The following is a 23355-nucleotide window of genomic DNA, read 5'->3' on the forward strand; positions in this document are numbered from 1 at the left end:
CGTGGATTTTTGATAGTCAAGAGTATTAATTCAGGGTTACAGAACCAATGCAGGTAAGATAATGGAGCTAAGACAGAAACCAGCCCATGACCTGATGAATGATGGGACAGGTTTGATGAATAGATTGGCCTTTTCCTGCACCTATGTCTTCTTGCTAATGTCAGCGTGAGCTCCCTACTTAGAAGATCTCTTGTCTGAGAGACTGAGGATTGGCAGGTCTGATTACATATAAATTCTGAGGAAAATAACTTAAGTCACATCTACTGGAGATGAGGAAGCCAGCACCATCCTAAAACATGCATTCAACTTTAGTGTTACAAGTGTAAAGTCCTATTGAATGTTGGAAATTTAATGCAGTAGGGACAATAGCAGCTACTGTAGAAAACCAAAATTTTCCAGGGCAGTCAAAAGGCAAAAGCTGCAGTTCTTTCTTACATCCTAGCATGATACTACCAAGAAGGAGGTGGCCATCTGTTCCAATGTGCTGGTGTTGGCTGTTTGAAAAAGCTGTCTAATTACTCCCACTTCCCGTGGACTTCCTCCCAAGTATTTATCCAATTCCTTTTCAAAGATATGGAATTTGTTTGAACCACCTGTTTAAACAATGCATGTTTCTAGATTCATAACTTGTAGCACAAAAATTCTTTTAATTTTCTCCCTTCACAGGAGAAAGAGGAGGGTGTAAGAACGATTGGACAGCTCCAAGAAGAGAGTGGTTCATATGTGGAATGAACTACCGGAGGAAATGGTAAATGCAGGTACAGTTACAACATTTAAAAGACATTTGGACAGGAACATGAATAGGAAAGATATAGAGGGATATGGACCAAACCCAGGCAAGTGGGACTGTTTGATTTGGGAAACTTGATCAGCATGGATAAATTGGACCAAAAGGGCCTATTTCATGTTGTATGACTATATTAAAAAAAAACTAGGAAAATGGGTCAAATGGTTTCCTTCTGTGGTATAATGATTCTATGACTCATCTCACTGCATCTTAACTGCAAAAATTCTACTACCAACATGAAATTGAAAACACAGCTTAGCAAAACATGGCTCTAAAGGGGAAACTGCAAATGGCATTGAATAAATCACACCTATGATGGCAGAATGTAAAATCACACTCGTAATCTCCTGTACCATCAGACAGTTGTTATATACATTCGCTGAACAGACAAATCTGGCTAACTTGTCACATTGCTTCTGCACCAGCACAGCACAAATACTGAGTTGACAACAATGCCCAAACCAAATGATGTTAACAGCTAGTGAAGGAAGTATGGAGATGATCGTGTGAATCTGTGCCTAACAACAACAGCAATTTGTATTTCTATAGGTTAACATTGTAAAACATTGCAAGGCAATTCACATAATGCTATCAAACCAAATCTGACATTGAGCTTCAAAATGGAGATATGAGTGCAGGTTACCAGCAACTGATCCAAAGGATAGGTTTTAAAGAGCATCTTACAGAAGGAGGCAGAGGTGCGAATGACGGAGGTAATTCCAGAGTTAGGGCCTTGGCAGCAACAGGCATAGCCATCAATTGGGATTGATTAAAATGGGGATTGCAGAAGAGAACAGACTTGAACAAGAGCACAATTCTAGGAGGGCTACAGGTGGTGACAGAAATAGGGAGGCACCAGGGAAGGATCTGAAAACAAGGGTGAGAATTTTAAAATTATGGGGTGACTGGACCTGAGCGCAATGCGAGTCAGAGAAAACAGGAATGATGGATGAACATCACTTTGAGAGAGGTAGGGTAAAAACAGCAGTTTTGGTTGAGCAGACGTTTATTGAGCATGTGTAGCGGGGCAATTCTATTACGTTCACACATTTTCATTTTCATTGTGCAGTTTAAGCAAAATTTCCATCCAATTTATCCTTGGGTACTTTGACTACATGAAGGTACTCTTCTTAAAAGAAAGTTCATTGATTCAAATTATTTGATAGTTTGACTCATTCAGCAATGAATTTCAACTATAAAATGCCATTTGCTTCAAATTCAAATTGTTGTATAATTTCAAATATATTGGCTCAAAATATATCAAGACTGGAGCACGCAGTTCATGATTTTAGCATCAGTATTGGCTTAGTGGGCAGCACTGAGTCAGAAGATTATGCATTTGAGTACCACTCCAAAGGGGCCCAAAATCAAAAGTGATCACCCCTGTGCACTAATAGGGTAGTGCAGGGGGGGGTTGGCTTTCAAATGAGACATTAAGCCAAAGTCGTGTTGGGGGACTTTAAAGAGTGTTTTTTTGAAGAAGTGTCGTGGGAGTTCTTTCCAGTTTCCAAGCCAATATTTATCCCTCAAACAAGAGCACTTTAAAGATCGTTTGATTATTCATCACACAACTGTTTCTCAGAACTTCCTATATGCAAAATTGGCTGCTGAAATTTCCTAAATTTCAAGAACAGCAACCGTTCAAAAAGTACTTCATTTGCTTTAAAGTGCCTTAGGATATCCAGAGATTCTGAAAGATGTTACATAAATGCAGAATCCTTCTTTCTTTAGTGAGGGAGATTGGCTGGGTAATTCTTTAAAGACAGACAAGAAACACTGAATCATGCCCTTCTTTGCTATTTCACAGGGCATTAATTTCTAGCCTGTTTTACTTGAAGATGTTCCAATGAATCATTTGGGCAGTTAGGTTTTTGGCTATCTATGATGTGGGTGGTTCACTGCACAAATCTAACCTTGCTTCTGTTATCATGACAGTATTTAAATTAGATGGGGTGATCAAGTGCATCAGTAGCTGGCTTGCATACTTACTATTTTGATGCTGTTTAATTAACCTCCCTTGTTTTAAGAACAACAAGAATACATTTGTTTCTTATAAGAGATAGTTGCGAAGGAATCTCAATGGACACGCCTATCACAGAGTTAATTTATGCAGCTGCACTAGTAATGTTCAATGTCTACCAGTGTTACCTCTACAGATTAAGTAGCAGGCACAGTGCCTCATATCTAACAAATGAGGAGCAATGGTTCTGGGGATCTGCATACTGAACATACGAATTCCAACCAGAAGTAGGTCCTTCAGCCCCTCTAGCTGTCCCCACATTCAATAAGACAATGGCTGATTTGCTCGTGTTTTGAATTCCACAATCCCATTCCTGCTAATCTTTGATTCCGTTGTCTAAAAGAATCTATCCACTTCTTGCCTTAAAAAATATTCAATGTTCCTTATCTCCACGGCTTTCTGAGGCAGATTTCCATGTCTCTAAGAGAAAAGAAATTCTCACCTCCGTCCTAATTTTTAAACAGTGTCACTGGTTCTGGATGCAACACAAGAGGAAAAATACCTTCGGTTTTGGCCTTGTTAGAACTGTTCAAGATCTTAGATACTTCAGTCAATTCGCCATTCACTCTTTTAAAGTCCGATGGAAATAGCTTGGTCTGTATAATTTTCCTCAAAAAACACCCTGCTTATTTCTGATATCAATTCCTCTGAAACTTCCTCTGAACCACCTCCAATACAGTTAGTTCTTTCTTTAAACAAGGACAACAAAATTGCAAACAATATTTGAGGCATGATCTCACCAATGCTCTATATAACATTCTTAATTTTATAAATAAAAGCAGAAATGCTGAAGAAACCTCAACAGATTTGGCGGTGACTGGGCAGAGAGAAGCCAGAGACAGTTAACATTTCAGATCCAATAAGACTCTTCATTGGAATTGAAGGGAGTTAGAGAAGTTATGGGTTTTCATAAATCATAGAATCATACAGTAAAGGATACACCCTTCAGCCTATCAAGTCTGTACCGCCAAAAATACTACCACCGACACTGGTCCGACCTTCCAGCACTAGGCCCATAGCTTTTAATGTTATGACATTTCAAGTGCTCATCCAAATGCTTTTGAAATTTTCCAAATGCTTGTGAGGTTTCCCACCTCACCTACCCTCCAATACTGTGCATTCCAGGCTTCTGGACGAAAAACCCTTGCCTCAAATCCCCTCTAAACCTCCTGCATTTCACCTTGCGAAATTATGCCCCTTTGTTACAGACCCTTCAACTAAAGGGAACAGCTGCTTTCTATCTTTCCTGTCCATGCTCCTTATAATCATGTACACCTTCAACAGGTCCCCCCTCAACCTTCTGTACTCCAGAGAAAATAACCTGAGCTCATCCAGCCTGTCTTCAAATAATCTATGCCTTGACTTATAAAGGCAAGTGTCCCGTAAGACTTCTTAATTACAGTATTAATCTGCCCTGCCACCTTCAGGGATTTGTGGACAAACACCCCAAGATTGCTGTGTTTCTCTGAAACATGTGGAAGGAGGAGCAAGTGGAACAGACAGCAAAGGTGCCCCAGAACAAGTGGCAAAGGAATTACTAATAGTGGTAGATAAGTATTGGTGAAGAGTTGGAATTATTGGTGAATGTAATTAGCAGAAAATAAGTTGACTCTAGTGAGACCTAGCCAGAGGTGGGGCAGAGAAGAAGATCAAAATGGAGTATGGAGTTTATTATCTAGAGCTGTGAACTCAAAGAGATTCAATCGTGAAAGCTGTAACATGTCGAAAGGTAAATCAAGGTGCTCTTCCTTCAGTTTGTATTGGATTTCATTGGAACACTGCAGCAGACCAGGGTCAGAAATGTTAGCACAAGATCAAGATGGTGTATTGAAATGGCAAGTGATAAGAAAGTCAGGGTCACTCTTGTTGACAGAGCAGAGTTGTTCTGTAAAGCTATCTGACAATCAATCTCCATTTAGTCTCACCAATGTACAGCAAATCGAATTGTGAGCAGTGAATACAGTAGAGCAGATTGAAAGAAGTCTAACTAAATTGCTGCTTCACCTGGAAGGTGTGTTTAGGGCCTTGGACAATGAGGAGGGAGGAGGTATAAGTGCAGTGCTCCACACATGGCAATTACATGGGAAGGTGCCAAGAGGTGGTGAAAAGATATTGTGCGTGATGGAGGAGTGGACCAAGATGCCATGCACAGAACAGCCTTTGCAGAGTGCTGACAGAGGAAGGGCACTGGTGACATCCTGCTAACACAGGATGATCCCTTGATGGAGGCTGGTGAAGTGGAACGTGAGGTCTAGGGGAAGGTTGTTTGTTGTTCTGGGAGGGTGGGGTTGGTACAGAGCAGAACTGCAGGAATTGGATCAGAAATGGCTGAGGGCCCAGTCAACCACAGTCAGAAGCTGAAGAGAAAGGAAGACATGTTGGAATCACCCTTGTGAGAGGTCATACTTTTATGTTTAATTCTTCTCATAATAAAGGACAGCATTCCATTAGCCTTCTTAATCACTTGCTTTACCTGCACACTAATTTGAACGTGACTCATTCTCGAAAATATCTAGATCCATCTGCATCTCAGAATTCTGCAGTCCTTCTCAGTTTAAGTAATGCTCTTTTTGTTCTTTTTCTGCCAGAGTGAACTACTCCATATTTTCCCATCTTACTCTGCATCTATTAATTTTTGTCCACTTTCTCAATCTATCTATATCCATCTGCATCCTACTTATATCCTCCTCATAACATACTTTCCTACGTATCTTTGTGTCATCCATAAATTTAGCTACCATGTCTTCACTCCCGTCATCCAGGTCATTGACATAAATTGTAAAATGCTGAGGGCCCAGTATAGACTCCTGAAGGATCCACTTGTCACATTTTGCCAATCAGAAAAAAAATCAATTTATCCATACGTTCTGCTGTATGCCAGCCAGCCAGTCTTCAATCCATGGTAATATGCTAGCCACAACACCATTAGCTCCTACTTTGCATAATAAGCTTTGTGGTACCTGTCAAATGCCTTCTGAAAATCAAAATACAGTATGTCAACAGACTTCCTTTATCCATAGTGCATATTACTCCCTCAAAGAACTCCATTAAATTGGTTAAACATGACTTTCCTCTCATAAAGCCATGCTGATTCTTCCTAATTACCTTGAGATTGCCTAGTTATTACCTCCTTAATAATCAGTTCTAGCCATCAAACTAACTGGCCTACTGTTTCCTGTTTTCTGCTTCCCTTTACTCTTGAATAGAGGAGTTACATCTGCTATTTTCTTAATAGATCCTTTCCAGAATCTAGCAAATTTTGGAAAATTAATACCAATGTACCCACTACCTCATTAGCTATCCCTTCTGCAATCGCAGGATGAAGTTCATCGGGACCTAGGGATTTAGCAATTAGCATTTGCTAAATAAATAATAAAATAACTATCCAACACTCCCACAAGAATTATAGTGACAATCCACTCTGAAATACTACCCAAATTTACCCAACACATGGTGCATGAGGCATAAAAAACTAATCAGGCAGACTCGATTTGGAAGGGTTTATACTAGATGAAGCATTGAAATCTAATGAAAGAAACTATTGGAAAAAGTAAATTCGGCTCAAGAAGTGAGTGACTCAGATTGCCATCTTCAAAGGAATCACATTTTTGGAACATCAATGTACATGCAAGCAATAGACTCGGTTTCATGTACATGGTTGTACTTACAGTTGATCAAATGAGATGCAGCCACAGATACTGAAGGGAGTAAGGGTGGAAATGGTGAGGCAATGGCATAATCTTCCAACACTTTTTTGAAATGGTGTAGTGCTAGAGAATAGGAGAATTGCATTTTTTGCCCTATTTTGAAAAAGGGCTCAAGGATAGATCAGTAACCATACCACAGCCAGTTAAACCTCAGTAACGGAAAGCCTTTAGATAATTAATTCATCTTAACAATCAAGTATCATTTAATTCAGGAAACAAGAGCATGGATTTATTAAAGGCAAATTGCATTCAATTAACTTGACTGAGTTTTTTTAAAGAGGTTATAGAAAAGGGTTGATGAAGGTATAGTGGTTGATTTAGTATACATGGACTTCCAAAAGGCATTTGATACAGTGTTATAATATAGGTTTTCCATAAAAGTTGCAGCACATAGAATGCCGCTTTCAATTCTGTCCTTTGCATATCCCTGATTTCATTGCTGCAGTTCTGTCAGCCCTGGAATTCTCTTCTGAAAAATCTTCATTTCCTGCTCAACATTTCTTAACCTGCCCTCTTTGACCAAGCTTCAGGTCACCGTAAGGTCAGATTTTAAGATGTTTTATCATGTTAAAGGCATTATAAAAATGGGAGTTGTACTTTTGTTAGGTCTTTTCATCATACATAATTAAGACAAGCATTGTGATAGCCAACACTTTGCTCCTCGTGTTCTATGCAATAATTTACTGAGCCAACACAATTGCCACAATACTGAATTTTAAAGAACCACACATCGCTGCTCGAGTGGAGAGAACCCATTAAACTAGAACTGTCTAGGCCAAATTGAATTCCCACATGAAAGCTTTGAGCCACATTAAGAAGTACCACAATATGGTGTAACAGCTGGTATTCTCTTGCCACAGTATCAGCTTCAAGATAGCTTTGTTTACATGAGCTTGCATTCTGTAGTACAGCTGGGCATAGAATAACCCAGATTCATTTTCACACGCATTCATTTCTCGTATTACTGTTCATCCATTGCCAAAATAATCTCTGCATTGCCAGTTAGTATATAGACTTCAAACCTCTTTCTAAATTACTTGCGTCGTTGCCGTTCCTTTGCTGGCCTTCATTTTATGCAAGTTATTGATCATATATCTGACATCTTTACCCTCTATGTGGTCTTTAATTACATTATTGTCACCAAGTGATGTGTGCACTGCCACAGATTCTCAAGGTCAATCATCTTTATTTGTTGAGAATACTCTGTCCAAAGTCATAAATGACGCTCTGGGTGACTGCTAATGAACTCACTGATCCACTTGATCCCTCCCAATCTTTTCATTAACATGGCACACTTCAATGAGGCAAGCAAAGCACAGCCACTTTTTCAGCTGAACATCTCGCTTACTTGCATTTATTATGGCTATGGTCTTACTTGAGAGGTCTGCAACACAGTGCAAACAACAAGCAAAAGGAAGATTAAATGCATTAGTTTTTCAAATCTACCGGAAAAAATACACCGTCTTTGACTGTGAGCACAACCTAATTTTCAAAATCTGCTCAACTCGACTACTTCTAACTAATCATGGCCATTAATCTGTTCCACGCACTGCACTGGATTCAGGGGTCTGAGTTTTGCAGATGGCATTTCAAATTTGCAACAGTATTTCTAAAAATATAATTTTTATTGCATAATTGAGCTGAAACATAATTGAAATCTCATGGATCAGAATAAAATGCAAATTACAATTTACCAGGTTAGAGGGAAAGCTAAGCCTGCCAGCACGTGCACAGTCTTTTGATCAGGGAGGAATTGACGAGAGGTCACCCGCAAATCTAACACCACTGACAACCATTCCCTCCTGTTGTTTTTTACGTATGCCAGTGTTGAAATGCTAGCTCACAGTGGTATGTTGTCAGAAACATCAAGAGTACAGCAATAACATGGTTGGAGATTACTGGGCATTTGTGCATGTAGTCAGCCAAAACACGTACAGAGACCTTTCAAAAAATTCATCCTCATTGTGCAATCCATCCACAGCTCTATGCATTCCTCCTTTTCTTTTAATGTCAGATTTTGTAATGGATCAGATAGAGTCATAGAGATGTACAACACTAAACAGACCCTTCAGTCCAACTTGTCCATACCAACAAGATATTTTAAATTTGTCTAGTCCCGTTTGTCAGTATTTAGCCCCACTCCTTCTAAACCCTTCCTATTCATATACCCATCCAGATGCATTTTATATGTTGTAATTGTACCAGCCAACACCACTTCCTCTGGCAGTTCATTCCATACACACACCACCCTCTGTGTGCAAATGTTGGCCCTTAGGTCCCTTTTAAATCTTTCCCCTCTCACTTTAAACCTATGCCCTATAGTTTTGGACTCCCCTACCCTGGGGAAAAGACCTTGTCTATTTACCCTATCCATGCTCCTCATGATTTTATAAACTTCTATAAAGTCACCTCTCACCTTATTCAGCCTCACCCGAAAGATCAAACCCTCCAACCCTGACAATATCCTTGTAAATCTTTCCTGAACTCTTTCAAGTTTTGCAGCATCCTTCCTATAGCAGAGAGACCATAATTGAATGCAGTATTTCAAAAGTGGCCTAACAGCCGCAACATGACCTCTTAACTCCTGTATTCAATGCACTGACCAATAAAAGCAAGCATACCAAAAATCTTATTCACTACCCTGTTTATTTTCAAGGAACCGTGAACCTGTACTCCATGGTCTCTTTGTTCGGCAACAGTCCCCAGCACCTTGCCATTAAGTGTATAAGTCCTTCCCTGATTTGCCCTACCAAAATATAGCGCCTCACATTTACCCAGATTAAACTCCATCTGGCATTCCTCAGCCCATTGGCCCATCTGATCAAGGTACTGCTGTACTCTGAGGTAACCTTCTTCACTGTCCATTACACCACCAAAAAAGCTGCAAAATTACTCACCATATCTCCTATATTCACATCCAAATCATTTATATAAATAACAAAAGCATTGGACACAGCACTGATCCCTGCGGCACACTGCTGGTCACAGGGTTCCAGTCTGAAAAGCAACCTTTCACCACCACCCTTTGTCTCCTACCTTCTAGCCAATTTTGTATCCAAATGGTTAGTTCTCCCTGGATGAAAATGAATTAAATCGACTATGTATCCAATCACAGTCTTCCACATTTGCTGTAAGGAAGTAGAATTCAAACTTCTATTGCAGCATTTTGACATGCTCGGATATGAGGCTGTGGGCATTGACAGCTACATCTGTCATTGATGATGCTAGAGGAAACATCTTAAGTGAACTCTCCACCACAGTCTCTTGCCAAAGGCCCAGTTTTGGGCGAAAACACTGAAATTTATCTGCAATGGTCAGGATTGTTTCATTCTTCCCCTGCATTTTAGTATTCAGCTCATCCAGGTGGCTGAAAATGTCTGTGAGGTATGCCAGCTTAGCCTACAAGTAATCATCTGACAGAAACTCTTTATAAGGCAGTTTATGTGTTGTCGAAAAGTCTGTCAGTTCTCTACAGATCTCATGAACACAGGAGAGAAATTTCCCCTACAATAACTATCTCACCTTGGTGTATAACATTAAACTTGAATGCTTGACTCCCATGTCTGCACACAAAATAGTGAACAAACATGATTTCAATCACTGTGGTTTAAGCAATTCATGATTTTCATCCTTGTTCTATTACTACAGCTAAAACTGGCGACATTGTTTTGATCCAAGAACTTCACTGTGGAGGATGCAATGGTTGATCTGAATGTCAGAATTTTCCTCTTTGACCTTACTGACAAACCTTTTGACGTTCCCTTTTGTGGAGGCTGCTCTGTCAGTTCAAATGCTCCAACATATGACCCAAGTAAGTTTGTTTCATTCAAGGAAGTAGCTGTTACCCAGCCATGACCATATTGAATGGCAGAGCAGGCTTGAGAAGCTGAACAGTCTTAACAGTATTAAAATATTTCTCATAAGTCATGTGATTTGGTAGCACCTAACAAAATAATAAAATGGTCCTGAATGGATTTTCCATCAACACGTTGAACACTGGCCAGCAGCTGGCAGTGTCTGTTTATAGTGGTGGACTCATGAATCTGCAAAGCAAACTTCCCACTAGTAGCTAACTTCTCCTGCAGTACCTCCTCAATATCAGTTGACATGTCATCAATTTGCCATTCAACTGTATTATCAGAGTGGAATTTTGATGATCTCTTTTGCAGCATCAGCTCCTAACATTAAGCCTACAATTTTTTTTACATGGGGGCATATTAATGTTTCAGCAATAGCACGGGGCTTCTGTAATTTTGCTACAAGTTCAGACACCAGGTAACTAGTCTCTTGAGCTTTACCTGTTACTTGCTTTACCAGAAGAAGGGTCAGGGTCTCGACCCAAAATGTCAACTTTCCTGCTCCACTGATGCTGCCTGGCCTGCTGTGTTCCTCCAGCTCCACACTGTGTTGTCTCTGGATCTGAAACGTTGACTTTGCTTTTCTCTGCACAGGTGCTGCCACACCTGTTGAATTTGACTAGCAATTTCTGTTTTTGGTCCCACTTTATCAAATGTTAGATTTGCTTCACATATTGTTCTTTCAGCACTTGAAGTACTGAACGTTTTTGTTTGCAAATAGCAATTTAACTTACTTGGTGGTATCACAATGTTTGACAACTTCTCTGTGCAGGTGAGACATTTAGGTAAGGGGCAGGCAACATCTGCAGTCCATGAAAATCCAAAGGCCAGATGGCTCTCTATTACACTGTTTCTGAACAGTTCTGCTTATTACTCATTGGGTTTGGATGTTTCATTAATGACTGAATTTGTAGATGAATTGCCTCTTTTGACAACAAACTTGCCCATTTCTTTTTAGGTCAGGGGAAATAACATAGATTTCATAAAGAAACATGGGTGCAGTCAATTTAGCAAATAGATGCTAATGCTAACTTGTTTTGTCTCATTTTACCACCAACAAAAAAATGCACAGATGCCATTGCTCGATTTCTATGGTCACTAGTAAAAACTCTTACATCATTTCAGTTTTGTCCTTTGGCCACCTGCATTTAGAATATCCATGTCTTAGAATTGAAAGACAGAGATGCTTCACTTTTAAGTTGATGATTTATTTTCACAGGTTTTATGAGTTGTAATTTTGGTTGGATAGAATGAAGCTTGGGATGAAACAATGTCTTACATCAATTTTCATTATCTTTGTTCAAAATATCACAGCACACTTGGCAGTTCTTGCCACACACCAGTGTGATATGGCACACCTGTTGAAAATCACAGTTCCATACTACTGACCATTCGACTTTCCTCCACCTCTATGGCACCATTCTCTTGCAAGTCTACTTTTTACCAATCCAAATTAAAGTTATTCACTCTTTCAGATTATAGTTCTTATACACAGACAGCTGTGGTGTGCTCCAGAGTTAAAATTGCTGATTCAATATAGAATACAATATTTATTTTTACTGTCCACATGCTACCACTTGTAAGATACTCTATTTTCAAATACAAATATATGCAGGATTGGGGTTCTCCTATTTAATTTTTTAAAATCAAATAATTTAAAGATTTGTACCATTGATACAATTAATGAAATACAGTAGTTTGTGTCTTTTCATTCCCAATTTGTGTCAGGACTGACTGTAATAAAAACAGAAAGTGCTAAAACAGCCCAGCTGTTATAGTAACAAACACACGCCTCGATTTTGTTCCAGGTCAGCTGTGCAGAGGCAGGAAAAGTCCCAACTCCACAAATCTGACTTTTAAAAGTGGTCACCCACATTTCCAACTTGGGATTTGGGGTTTTGGGTTGCACTGAGCGTCAGGTTGGGAGACCAAGAAGAGTGGAGGAGGTTGTCAGTTCCTGAAAGTGGCTAGAAGGAAATCCTGCCTGGGGATTCGGCACTATGTTCAAACTTCAAAAATAAAGATTAATACATAAAACCATCCCTCCTGATCTCATCTTCTCCTTTTCCACGGCCATCTATGCCATCTAATTTCTGATGGCCACTCATACTCCCAATGCCACCTCACCCTACACCTATCAATCCATTTCTAATGGTTCCTCAAACCCCCATACCTCCATCCATCTCCATAGTCCTTCATAGTATCTCTGTTAACTCAATACTAACTCAGACCAACTCATGCGCCCACAGAAGCTACCCTTTGCACTTCTCTCTGTGCCAAAACACCAAGTATACACCATAGTATACCTTAGGAGGCAGACAGAAAATAAAGCTGTGCATCAATTGATGATATGAAAATAAAATCTGTAATTGGCTCAAAAAACATTCAATACATGAAATTTCTTCAACTAAGCCTTATGAAAATAAACACTCTACCTAAGTGTTTAACCCTTCTGTAAACAAACATTTCCATTCAATAAGTAATTGGAGCTGACTACTGAAATGCTCACTTGATAAGTAGTACATTGTGAAAGTGATTGGGAAATCAGTCCACCTGAGCAGATCAGAGGCTAGGAATTCTGTGAAAAGTAACTCATTTCCCACCTCCCCAATGCCTGTCCATCATCTACAAGGCACAAGTCAGGAGTGTGATGGATTACTCTCCACTTGCCTGGATTAGTGCAGCTTCAACAACAATCAAGAAGTTTTACACCTTCCAGGACAAAGCAGCCCATTTGACTTTCACCCTACCCAGAACTTTCAACATTCTGCTGCTGCAAAATCAGGAAGAACAGCTGTAAAGATGGGAGAGGGCTTGCAAAGGGGGAGGGGAAAGAGGCATTGCAAAGTGGGGACAATGGCTACTGAGGAAAGAGAGGGACTGCAAAGAAGAAAGAGGAGGTTTGCAAAGGGGAGAGGAGGTTTGCAAAGCGGAAAGGAGGTTTGCAAAGGATAGGAAAGGACTGCAAACTGGGGAGCGGGATTGTAAAAAAGGGATGCAAAGGATGCGAGGGGATGGAGAAGGAGTTGCGGTGACATAGATGGATGCGGGGCTGCAAATGCAACTGGGGCTAGATACGATGTGGGGGGAGACAAAACCAAGACAGGGAAGCAGAGAGGGTGTGTGCAAGGAAAATAAGGGATTAACACAATCAAAGGCAATGCTCGAGAGAGATTTCTTCTCATGTCTGCTGTGAACTGGTCTTTGATAGTTGAGACGAAGCAAAAGTGATCCCCAAACTAGTTCCTATACCATGGGAATAAGAATTACAGTAAAAGACTCCACAGTTCTTATCGTCCAGCCCAAACCTCTCAACTTTCACTTCCTCAAAAGTGAACTCAATTTCTTTCCGCTCTATCTGCCTCCCTGGGAAATCCAACTCTCTGTTCACCACCATTATGTAATACCTACTTCTCATTTGTGTCAGCAGCAGCTCAGTGAATAAGTCATGTCTCTTGAGGCATTCACATAAAAATCCAGGCAAAAATCCCAGAGCAGGAGTGAAGCAGTGCTGCATTGTTGGAAGTACTACGTTTCAGACGAGACATCAAACTGTTGCCCCACCAGCCCTCTTCCTTGGTTGTCAAAAATCACACGGAACTATTTTGAAGAAGAGCAGGGGATTGCTTCACAACATCCTGGGTATTAATTATGGCTCGACCAAAATCACTAAAAACAAGTTATCTGGTTGCTCTCACTTTGCTATCTGTAGAAGCTTGTGCAAATTGACAACTGTGTTTTCTATGTTACAACAGTTGCTACATTAAAGTACCTGAACCTCACTGTAAGTGCTTTGCAACATCCTAAGTTTGTGACAGATACTTTAAAGGTGCCAATTCCCTGAACCTGAAGGGTCGTTGGTCTGAAGAGTTAATCCTGCTTTTCACTTTTCACAGGTACTTCCAAAACTGCTAATCCTTTCCGCATTTTCTGCTTTATTGCTCTTTTCCTTTTTCACTGCATCCTGAGTGATGTAGTGAGACTAGTAAATTTATTAGGAAGTAGAGGTGCAGAACTGTTTAATGTGACTGTCAACACTGAGCAATGCTGCTTCAATAAGGAGGTACACCAGTTGGATCAAAAATTGAAAACAATGGGGAAGCCAGCACAAAACTGGTCAGAATAACTGCTGCATAACAATCTCTAAGTGACAGAAAATGCAAATGGTTTACGGAGGGGCAATTTGACTCATATGTGTTACCAACAATTTGCATTTATGCAGTGCCCTTGACAAATTAAAACTTGCCATAGCACTTTATAGGAATATAATCAACTAAAATTTGATAGTGTGCAAAGAGCTTGGTCAAAGTGGAAGGAGTGTCTTAAAGGAGAAAAAGAGAGGCAGAGAGGTTCAGGGAGGGAATTCAGGAGTTTATGCTCCAGGGCAGCTGAAAGAAGAATCCCAATATTGAGCAAAAGAAATCTGAGATGTGTAGCAAACCAGGAAAGGAGAAGCACAGAGATCTTAGAGGGCTTTAAGACTGGAGATGGTCACAGGAAATGGGAGAGGCAGGACCAGGGAGGAATTTGAACACAAAAACAATTACAATGCTTGACAGAAAACCATCGATGGTCAGCAAGTAAAAGGTGATGGGTAAAGAGGACCTGATGTGAGTGAGGATACAGGAAGCAGAGTTTTAGTTCAACTAAAGTTTACAAAGCTTGTAAGGTAGAAGACCAGATAGAACAGTATTAGAATAGAGCCAGCAAAGGGATGGATTATACTTTCAGCTATAGGAACGCCCAAGGCAAAAGTGGAGATGGATAATATAATGTGGGTGGACGTAGACAGTCTTTGAAATGGCAAAGGTAAGCAAGTAGTAACACCACAAATGTGAATCACAACATGGAAATTACTGCTCTATCTAATTTAGTTATTAATATAGAACAGTACTAAACCACTGGAAGAGCAACAACTATATGATGCTTCTTAGGTTCCGATAAAGAGTCACAATATCTCAAAATTCACCCGCCCTTCCTCTTTCTATGGCTACATCTACAGTGTTTCCAAAACTTCATGTTAACTTTTATTTTCTAGCAGCTCCAATGTTTTACTTTTAACTCTATGGAACTATATTTAATACATCATTCTTTACAGTTTTAAACAGATAATTGAATTTAAGTGATAAACAGGGAAGCTCTGTTAAAATTAGTTAATCTAAGGCCTTGATTAGATGAATATTCATATAGAAATGTTTGGATTCCGTTACATAAAGGGTGCAGGGGACATTCAAAACACTTATAAGGATGACACCAGAACTGAGAGTTTAAAACTGTCAGGAATGATTGAGCAGACAAAGGCCTTTTCTGCTGGAAAAGAACAACTTGGATGGGTGGGGATGTATCATCTATAGAAACAGTTAAAAGTATTCAAGCATTGAGAAGGTAGATATAAAGAAGATGTTTCCACTTCTGGGGAGACTTGGGAGAAGTTGAGATGAATGGATCCAATGAACTTAAGGTGAACTCAGATAACTATGTAACAGGAGAAAAAATATTGAAGGTTATTACTTTGTTTCTGTACAATTCAGACAGAATACAAATCCTGATCGCAGCATTTACGACAATTGCAAGATACAAATCATCAGTGCTTCTGTGTTGTGGTTACATGTTTGCATGGGAGGGGAAGATCATTACAACAAATTTGGGGCAACTTCCTTATACCGATAGGGTGGGATGAGGTTGAAAGGCAAGAGGGTCACATGGAACGTGAACACTGACATGGACAGTTGGGTCGAATGCTCTTTTTCTATGCTGCAAATTCTATTCAATATCAATTGCATTGGTACCAAAATTACTGCAGCATTAGATTGTTTTAATTCAATAGCAACCCACAAAAAATAGAATATTATTGTTTTATATGCCATGCCTGTTATCAGTCAAAACGTATGCTTATGTGTGGGCGACGCAAATCATTGCCACGTGCAAAATAACAGTCTGGTTTAAAAGAAGATGTGGGAGGGTGACTGCACTGGCCTGTGACAAGGAATTGGTTGGTGAAAGTGGAAAGAGTGAACTCAGAAATGCCATGAAAATGCTATGATTTACTTTAAATATGACAAAATTTCTGAGTGAAGAAAATTACAAAAATAAGATTAATTATCTCTTAAGCGTAACTTTCCTAAAGATCATTTTGATTCATGGTTTGAAACCATAATGTCTCTACATAACTGTGTTCTTTCTTTTAAAAATGTTCATTTAAAATGACAGCCACAAATATATGACAGTCATTCATAAATTTAATAACAAAGTCAGGAGAAATCCTTTTTTTCTGGCAGTTAGTAGTGAGCATATGGAACTCACTACCACTGGGCATGGTTGCTGAGAACGATATAAAATGCATTTAAGGCAAAGGTACATAAAGACATGCAGCAGTTCAAGAAGGCAGCTCACTGCCACTTTCTCAAGGGCAATTTAATTTGGACATTAGCTGCTGGGCTTGCCAGCAGTACCTTGCAACTAGTGAATAAATATATAAATTCTTAAACACTCAAACAAAATACTGTGAATGCTGGAAATCTGAAGAATCATACTGGACTCAAAACATTACTTCTGTTTCTCTCTTCACAGATGCTGCCAACTTGCTGAGTTTCAACAGCACTTTCTGTTGTTCTTATAAATTTTTAAAAATGACGAAGCTAGATCTGGGCCTAAGACAGAAAGGAATTGGAGGATACATTGATAAGGTGAGATGAGGGAAAAAAGTTCATATAAATTCGGTAGACCTAAAATTTTTTGAAAGTTTCCTGTTTGTTGTGGGTTCATGATTATGGCAGTTAGGAATAGAGATGCCAAGAAGGATAGAGAATAAAAATTTAAACTTAGATCATGCACTACCAAAGTGGTCATTACCTGCCACTGATGCCTCCTGTTGTTCTGGTTAAGCTGAGCCAGCATGATTTGCTGATCCAACATTTCCATCCTCTGCTGTCTCTGAATTTCCAGGGTTGCGCCCATTCCAATGGGAGCTTCGTCAGTGGGATCAGCAGATGAGAAGAGAGGTTCAAGAATAAACGAGGCACACCTGGTCACCCACTTCGGTACACAAAGTAATCGCTGTACCTTCAGCACATTGTAGTGGTAAACAATTCCAGAAAGCTATAGGAGGAGTATACGAAATGGTCATCAGCAGATAGCAAAAGTTCAATCGTTAGATCTATTGTAATAGCACATATCAACTATACTGCTCTCAGCAATGATCTTAGATTAGAAAAGTGGCAGACAATTGGGCTCTGACCTTAACTGGGGCAAGATTTCCAAATAGTAAGGGGTGAAGCTCTGGCTGAAAGGTCCATAAACCTACAGACATTTGTGCATGTTTTTCTTTCTACCAGTCTTCCTTGTCAGAAGCCAGTGGTTACCAAAACACAGGATACTTTATAGAGTCTGGAGCTGATTGTGGAGAGTTGGAGAGAACCTAGGTCAAGAAACAGAGAAACGGTGATCGTAAGAAGTGGCGGATTTGCAGTAAAAGCCAGGAGTAATTGGGATGAAAGACTTTTGCTTCATTTGGCCCACAATCAGTGTTGGAAAAGATGCTACTTCCTCCAGGAAGCAGGAATCAATTGCCTTTAAATGCTGTGTCCCAAGGTCCAAGATACAGACAGGTCAGAGATAAACTTGGAATAGAGTTGACCTCTGAGACAAACTACCTCATTAAAATATTTAAATAAGTACCCAATCATCTGGGAGCAGGTTGGTTGCCCATCTCACCTCCATCAAACTCGATATAGGAAAGTTCCAAGTTGATTTCTACAGGATTTGAGATTTTTTAAAATTGCTAAAATGTTTTAAATTACCGTAACTCATTTGACCCAGTCACTCATTTTGGAAATTAAAATTATAGCATCATATACTTGCCAGTGCAGCTATAAACCCTCAATACTTGCTTGAATAGAAAGAATTCAATTTAAGTTAATGTTACTATGAGTTTACTTTTTATTCCTTTTTGTACTGGCTCTCTGGAGTTATTACAGATATTAGCTATGTCAAAACACATGCTTTGTTTAAAAAAAGAATTTTCTTCAACATCTTTTTAAAAAAAAAGTCTCAATGCAATAAAAATGAATGATCAGCAAATTGTGAAACTATGTTTTGTTTCTTTCATGTCCTGCCAGAGCACCGCCACACTTGGTAAGACAGCTATAGGTGGCTCAGTTCTAAGTAATAGTTCCACTGTTCCAGCCGGCAGTATGGATGCTCCTGAGATAGTTGAGTTGGGTCCTTTGTCATGTCAGAGGACCTCTTGCCCTATACTTTCCATTGTTTCCATATTAAAAGACTGTTCCAGAACAATTTAGGTTGGGGGATGTAATGGCAAATGACCATAGGTGTTCATTAGGTGGAGCATTTTTACAGACGGAATAAGAATGTCATCTGCTCTGTGGAAAATAAAATCCTAAATGAAACTAAAGAGATTTGGCAGTACAAACTTACTAAGCATTACATGTAGCAATGTGGATTCACAAACCTAAAATATATGACAAATAAAGCTTTGGTTTTTTTAAAATTTATTCATTTGTGGAATGTGGGCATCGCTGGCTGGGCCAGCATTTAATCCCCGTCCTAGTTGCCCTTGAGAAGGTGGTGGTGAGCTGCCTGCTTGAACCGCTGCAGTCCACCTGCTGTGGGTTGACCCACAATGCCATTAGGCAGGGAACTCCAGGATTTTCACCCAGTGACAGTGAAGGAACGGTGATATATTTCCAAGTCAGGATGGTGAGTGGCTTGGAGGGGAACTTGGAGGTGGTGGTGTTCCCATATATCTGCTGCCCTTGTCTTTCAAGATGGAAGTGGTCGTGGGTTTGGAAGGTGCTGTCTGAGGATCTTTGGTGAATTTCTGCAGCACATCTCATAGATAGAACACACTGTAGCTACTGAGCGTCGGTGGCGGAGGGAGTGGACATTTGTGAATGTGGTGCTAATCAAGCGAGCTACTTTGTCCTGGATGGTGTCAAGCTTCTAGAGTGTTGTTGGGGCTGCACTCATCCAGGCAAGTGGGAGTATTCCATCACACTCCTGACTTTTGCCTTGTTCATGGTGGACAGGCTTTGGGGATTCAGGTGGTGTGTTACTCGCCGCAGTATTCCTAGCTTCTGACCTGCTCTTGTAGCCACTCTGTTAATGTGGTGAGTCCACATGAGTTCCTGCTCAATGATAATCCCCACGATGTTGATAGTGGGGGATTCAGTGTTGGTAACACCATTGAATGTCAAGGGGCAGTGGTTAGCTTGTCTCTTATTGGTGATGGTTATAGCCTGACATTTGTGTAGCACAAATGTTACTTGCCACTTGTCAGCCCAAGCCTGGATATTGTCCAGATCTTGTTGCGTTTGGACATGGACTGCTTTAGTATCTGAAGAGTCACGAATGATGCTGAACATTGTGCAATCATTGGTGAACATTCCCACTTCTGTCCTTATGATGGAGGGAAGGTCATTTATGAAGCAGCTGAAGATTGTTCAGCCTAGGACACTAAACTGAGGAACTCCTGCAGAAATTTCCTGGAGCTGAGATGACTGATCTCCAAAAACCACAACCATCTTCCTATGTGTCAGGTATGACACCAACCACCAGAGAGTTTGGAATCCCATTGATTCCAGTTTTGCCAGGGCTCCGTGATGCCACACTCAATCGGATGCAGCTTGATAAAAGGGCTGTCACTCTCACCTCATCTCTGGAATTCAGCTGTTTTGTCCATGTTTGAACCAAGGCTGTAATGAGTCAGGAGCTGAATGGCCCTGGTGAAACTCAAACTGGCCATCACTGAGCAGGTTATTGCTGAGCATGTGTTGTATGACAGCACTACTGATGACACCTTCCATCACTTTACTGATGATCGACAGTAGACTGATGAGGCGATAATTGGCTGCACTGATTTGTCCTGCTTATTGTATACAGGACATACCCAGGCAATTTGGGGATATTTGTGCAGCCTCATCCTCCAGTGAGTTGTTTAATCATCCTCCACCATTCAGGACTGGATATGGCAGGACTGCAGAGCACAGATCTGGTCTGTTGGTTGTGGGATCGCTTGGCTCTGTCTATCACTTGCTGCTTATGCTGTTTGGTGTGCAAGTAATCCTGTTTGGTGGCTTCACCAGGTTGACACCTCAACTTCAGTTATGCCTGGTGCTGCTTCTGGCATGCCCTCCTGCACTCTCCATTGAATCAAGATTTATCCCTTGGCTTGATTGTGATGGTTGAGCAGGGAATATGCCTCCTGACTATATACCACTGTTCGGCCACCTCTGCCATGTCTGTGTTGCCGGTGGGAGAGGACACACCCCTGGGATGGTGATGGTGGTGTCTGGGACATTGTCTGTAAGGTATGATTCTGTGAGAATGAATATGTCAGGCTGTTGCTTGACTAGTCTGTGAGACAGCTCTCCGTCAATTTTGGCACTAGCTCCCAGATGTTAGTGAGGAGGACCTTGAAGGGTCGACAGGGCTGTTTTTGCCGTGGTCTTTTCCAGTGTCTTGGTCGATGCCAGGTGATCCGCCCAGTTTCATTTCTTTCAGACTTTGTAGAGACTGATACAACTGAATAGCTTGCCAGGCCATTTCAGAGGGCAGCTGAGAGTTAATCACATTGCCATGGGTCTAGAGTCACATGTAGGCCAGACCAGGTGAGGATGACAGATTTATTTCCCTGAAGGACATTAGTGAGCCAGATGGGTTTTCCAACATTCAACAATGATTTCATGGTCATCAGTAGATTCTTAATTCCAGATTTTTTTTTATTGAATTCAAATTCCACCATCTGCCGTGGTGGGATTCAAACCCAGGTCCCCAGAACATTAGCTGATTTTCTGGATTAATAGTCTAGCGATAATACCACTAGGCCATTGCCTTCCCAGGAATATATTTCCAAAGGAATATAATTTAAAAGCATTGAAATTATCATAAACTACGTACATGACCTGCGTTAGATCATTTTCAGCATACTTACCAGTTCTGGTGTCTACATTAGTGAAAGGATAAACAGTAAAGTTCCTTTTACCTGGCACCCACCAACTGAAATCTCCAATATCTCCCCCACCCCTCAATGCACTTCCATAACTAGGTAAAACACCAATGCTATCAATCTGCAGTGGCTGTAAAAGAACCAGTTAAAGTTTTAAGTATATTTCCCTCAATGTTCACAAAACTGAAGAGTCAGCGATGGAGATGAGGTTCCAGGCCTTTGCAGGTTGCAGTATATATCAAGTCATGTTTTAACTCAATCCCTATTAATGCCATTAACAACAATGGGTTAACTTGCACTTTAGATACACCAGCTTCGTCTGATCGTGGTTCATGGCATCCAACACAAATTTTACTGTATAAAGAGTTAGCTTCATGTTAGTAGTTAGGAGATTTTGAGATTTTGAGAGACAATAATCCAGGGAAAAATTAAAATTGGTACAGATTTATTAACTTAATGGTGTATGACTAACTTGATGATTTGTTTAACGAAGGAAGTTGACAAATATATATATAATGTGTGTATGGAATGTCAAAACATATTTGATGAAGCGCCACATAATAGGCTTGTTGTCAGAAATAATGCCAACAGGATTGAAAAGACAGTGACAATGCGGGTACTGACGCTGGCCAGAGTACAGAAAGCAGATATTTCATTGTTCCTCAGAGGTAACGGAGGTTCTACTGTGGTGTTCCCCAGGTATCGGTATCAGGACCACTTTTCTTTTTGATATGTACTTGTGACTTGTTTTGTAGATGATAGAAACTAAGAATTCTTTTAAACAGTAAGAATAGTAACTGTGGTATTTTCTCAGTTGACTACACTTGGTAACTTGTGGTATTTACACCTCTATCAGTATGTGATACTGGATAAGGGTTGTTTGCTGCCACTAATCCTGCACTGACTTTGCAGTAAGTTGTTGTGATCTAGAATGCACTGTCAAAAAGAGCAGTGGAAGCAGATTCAAGTGTAACTTTTAAAAAAGGAATTGTACAAGTACTGGAAGGGAAAAACACATACAGTGCTACGGGGAAGAGCAAGAAAGTGCAATTTGCTGCATGGAGAAAGCCTTTCGTCATTGCTTTGGTTCGTGTTGATACAATAACTTCATGCAGTAGGAGGCATCACGAACATCCCAATCATCAACTATGTAAAAGTCCAGTACCACAAGTATAAAACGTAAGGCCGATGATGCAAGCACCTGAAATCAAAAGTGTGAACAATCCTATTCAAATCTCTTCCCAAAATTCTTATTAAGATTTGTCCAGCCAATTCACTTTATTGTATAAGACACATTAATTTGCACAGAACATCAGATATAGATTCTGGATATATCCCAGCTTTAGCACCACTGCTCAATGTACTCCTGCCTCAGCTCATCTACTCCTGAAACTCATCAGTGCCTTTAGGCTTAACTGTTACAGTTCACTCCTGACTGCTGGTGCACATTCTACTGTCCTTAAACTTGAGTTCATCCAAACCTTTGCTGCCTGAGCCTTAACTGCACCAAGATCCATTCAATTGTCATTCCTGTGCTTGCTGACGTACACTGGCTCCCATCAAGCAACATCTTGATTTTAAAAGCAGTATCCTTAATTTCAAATTCTTTCAATGCCTAATCCTTCCTTATCTTTGTAATCTCCTCCACTTCCACCATGCTGTGAGACGTCTGTACTTCTCCTCTCGAATATTCCTCATTTTAATTGCTGTGCCACAGGTCACGGGGCTATCAATTATCTAGGCCATAAGGTCTGGAATGCCCTCACTGAATTTCTCTGCTCTCCACCTTGCTAACTCTAGCATAGTCTTTAAAGCCTACCTCTTTGACCAAGCTTGGCCATCTGTACCATCCATTTTTCTTTGTTCTTCTCATAAAATGTACCCATAGCTAGTAAGGCTGGCATTTGTTGTCCATTGAAAATTATGCTTGTACTATATGGCTTGCTAAGCCATTTCAGAGGGTAATTTAGAGTTAATCACATTTCTGTGGGTTCAGAGTCATGTACAGGCCAGACCTG

The 23355-nt window shown here is 40.3% G+C and overlaps 1 protein-coding gene across 1 annotated transcript in view; it reads right to left on the minus strand.

Annotated features, from left to right (window-relative positions):
* LOC109930242 (ubiquitin-associated domain-containing protein 2) overlaps positions 1 to 23355 on the minus strand; it is a 94257-nt gene that overhangs the window by 22733 nt on the left and 48169 nt on the right. Inside the window, exon 4 of the mRNA XM_048598410.1 lies at positions 17224 to 17469. Coding sequence (XP_048454367.1) covers positions 17224 to 17469 — 246 coding nt within the window. The remainder of the gene's footprint in view (positions 1 to 17223; positions 17470 to 23355) is intronic.

Source organism: Rhincodon typus, chromosome 6 (genome assembly GCF_021869965.1).
Source record: "Rhincodon typus isolate 14 chromosome 6, sRhiTyp1.1, whole genome shotgun sequence".
NCBI lineage: Eukaryota > Metazoa > Chordata > Chondrichthyes > Orectolobiformes > Rhincodontidae > Rhincodon > Rhincodon typus.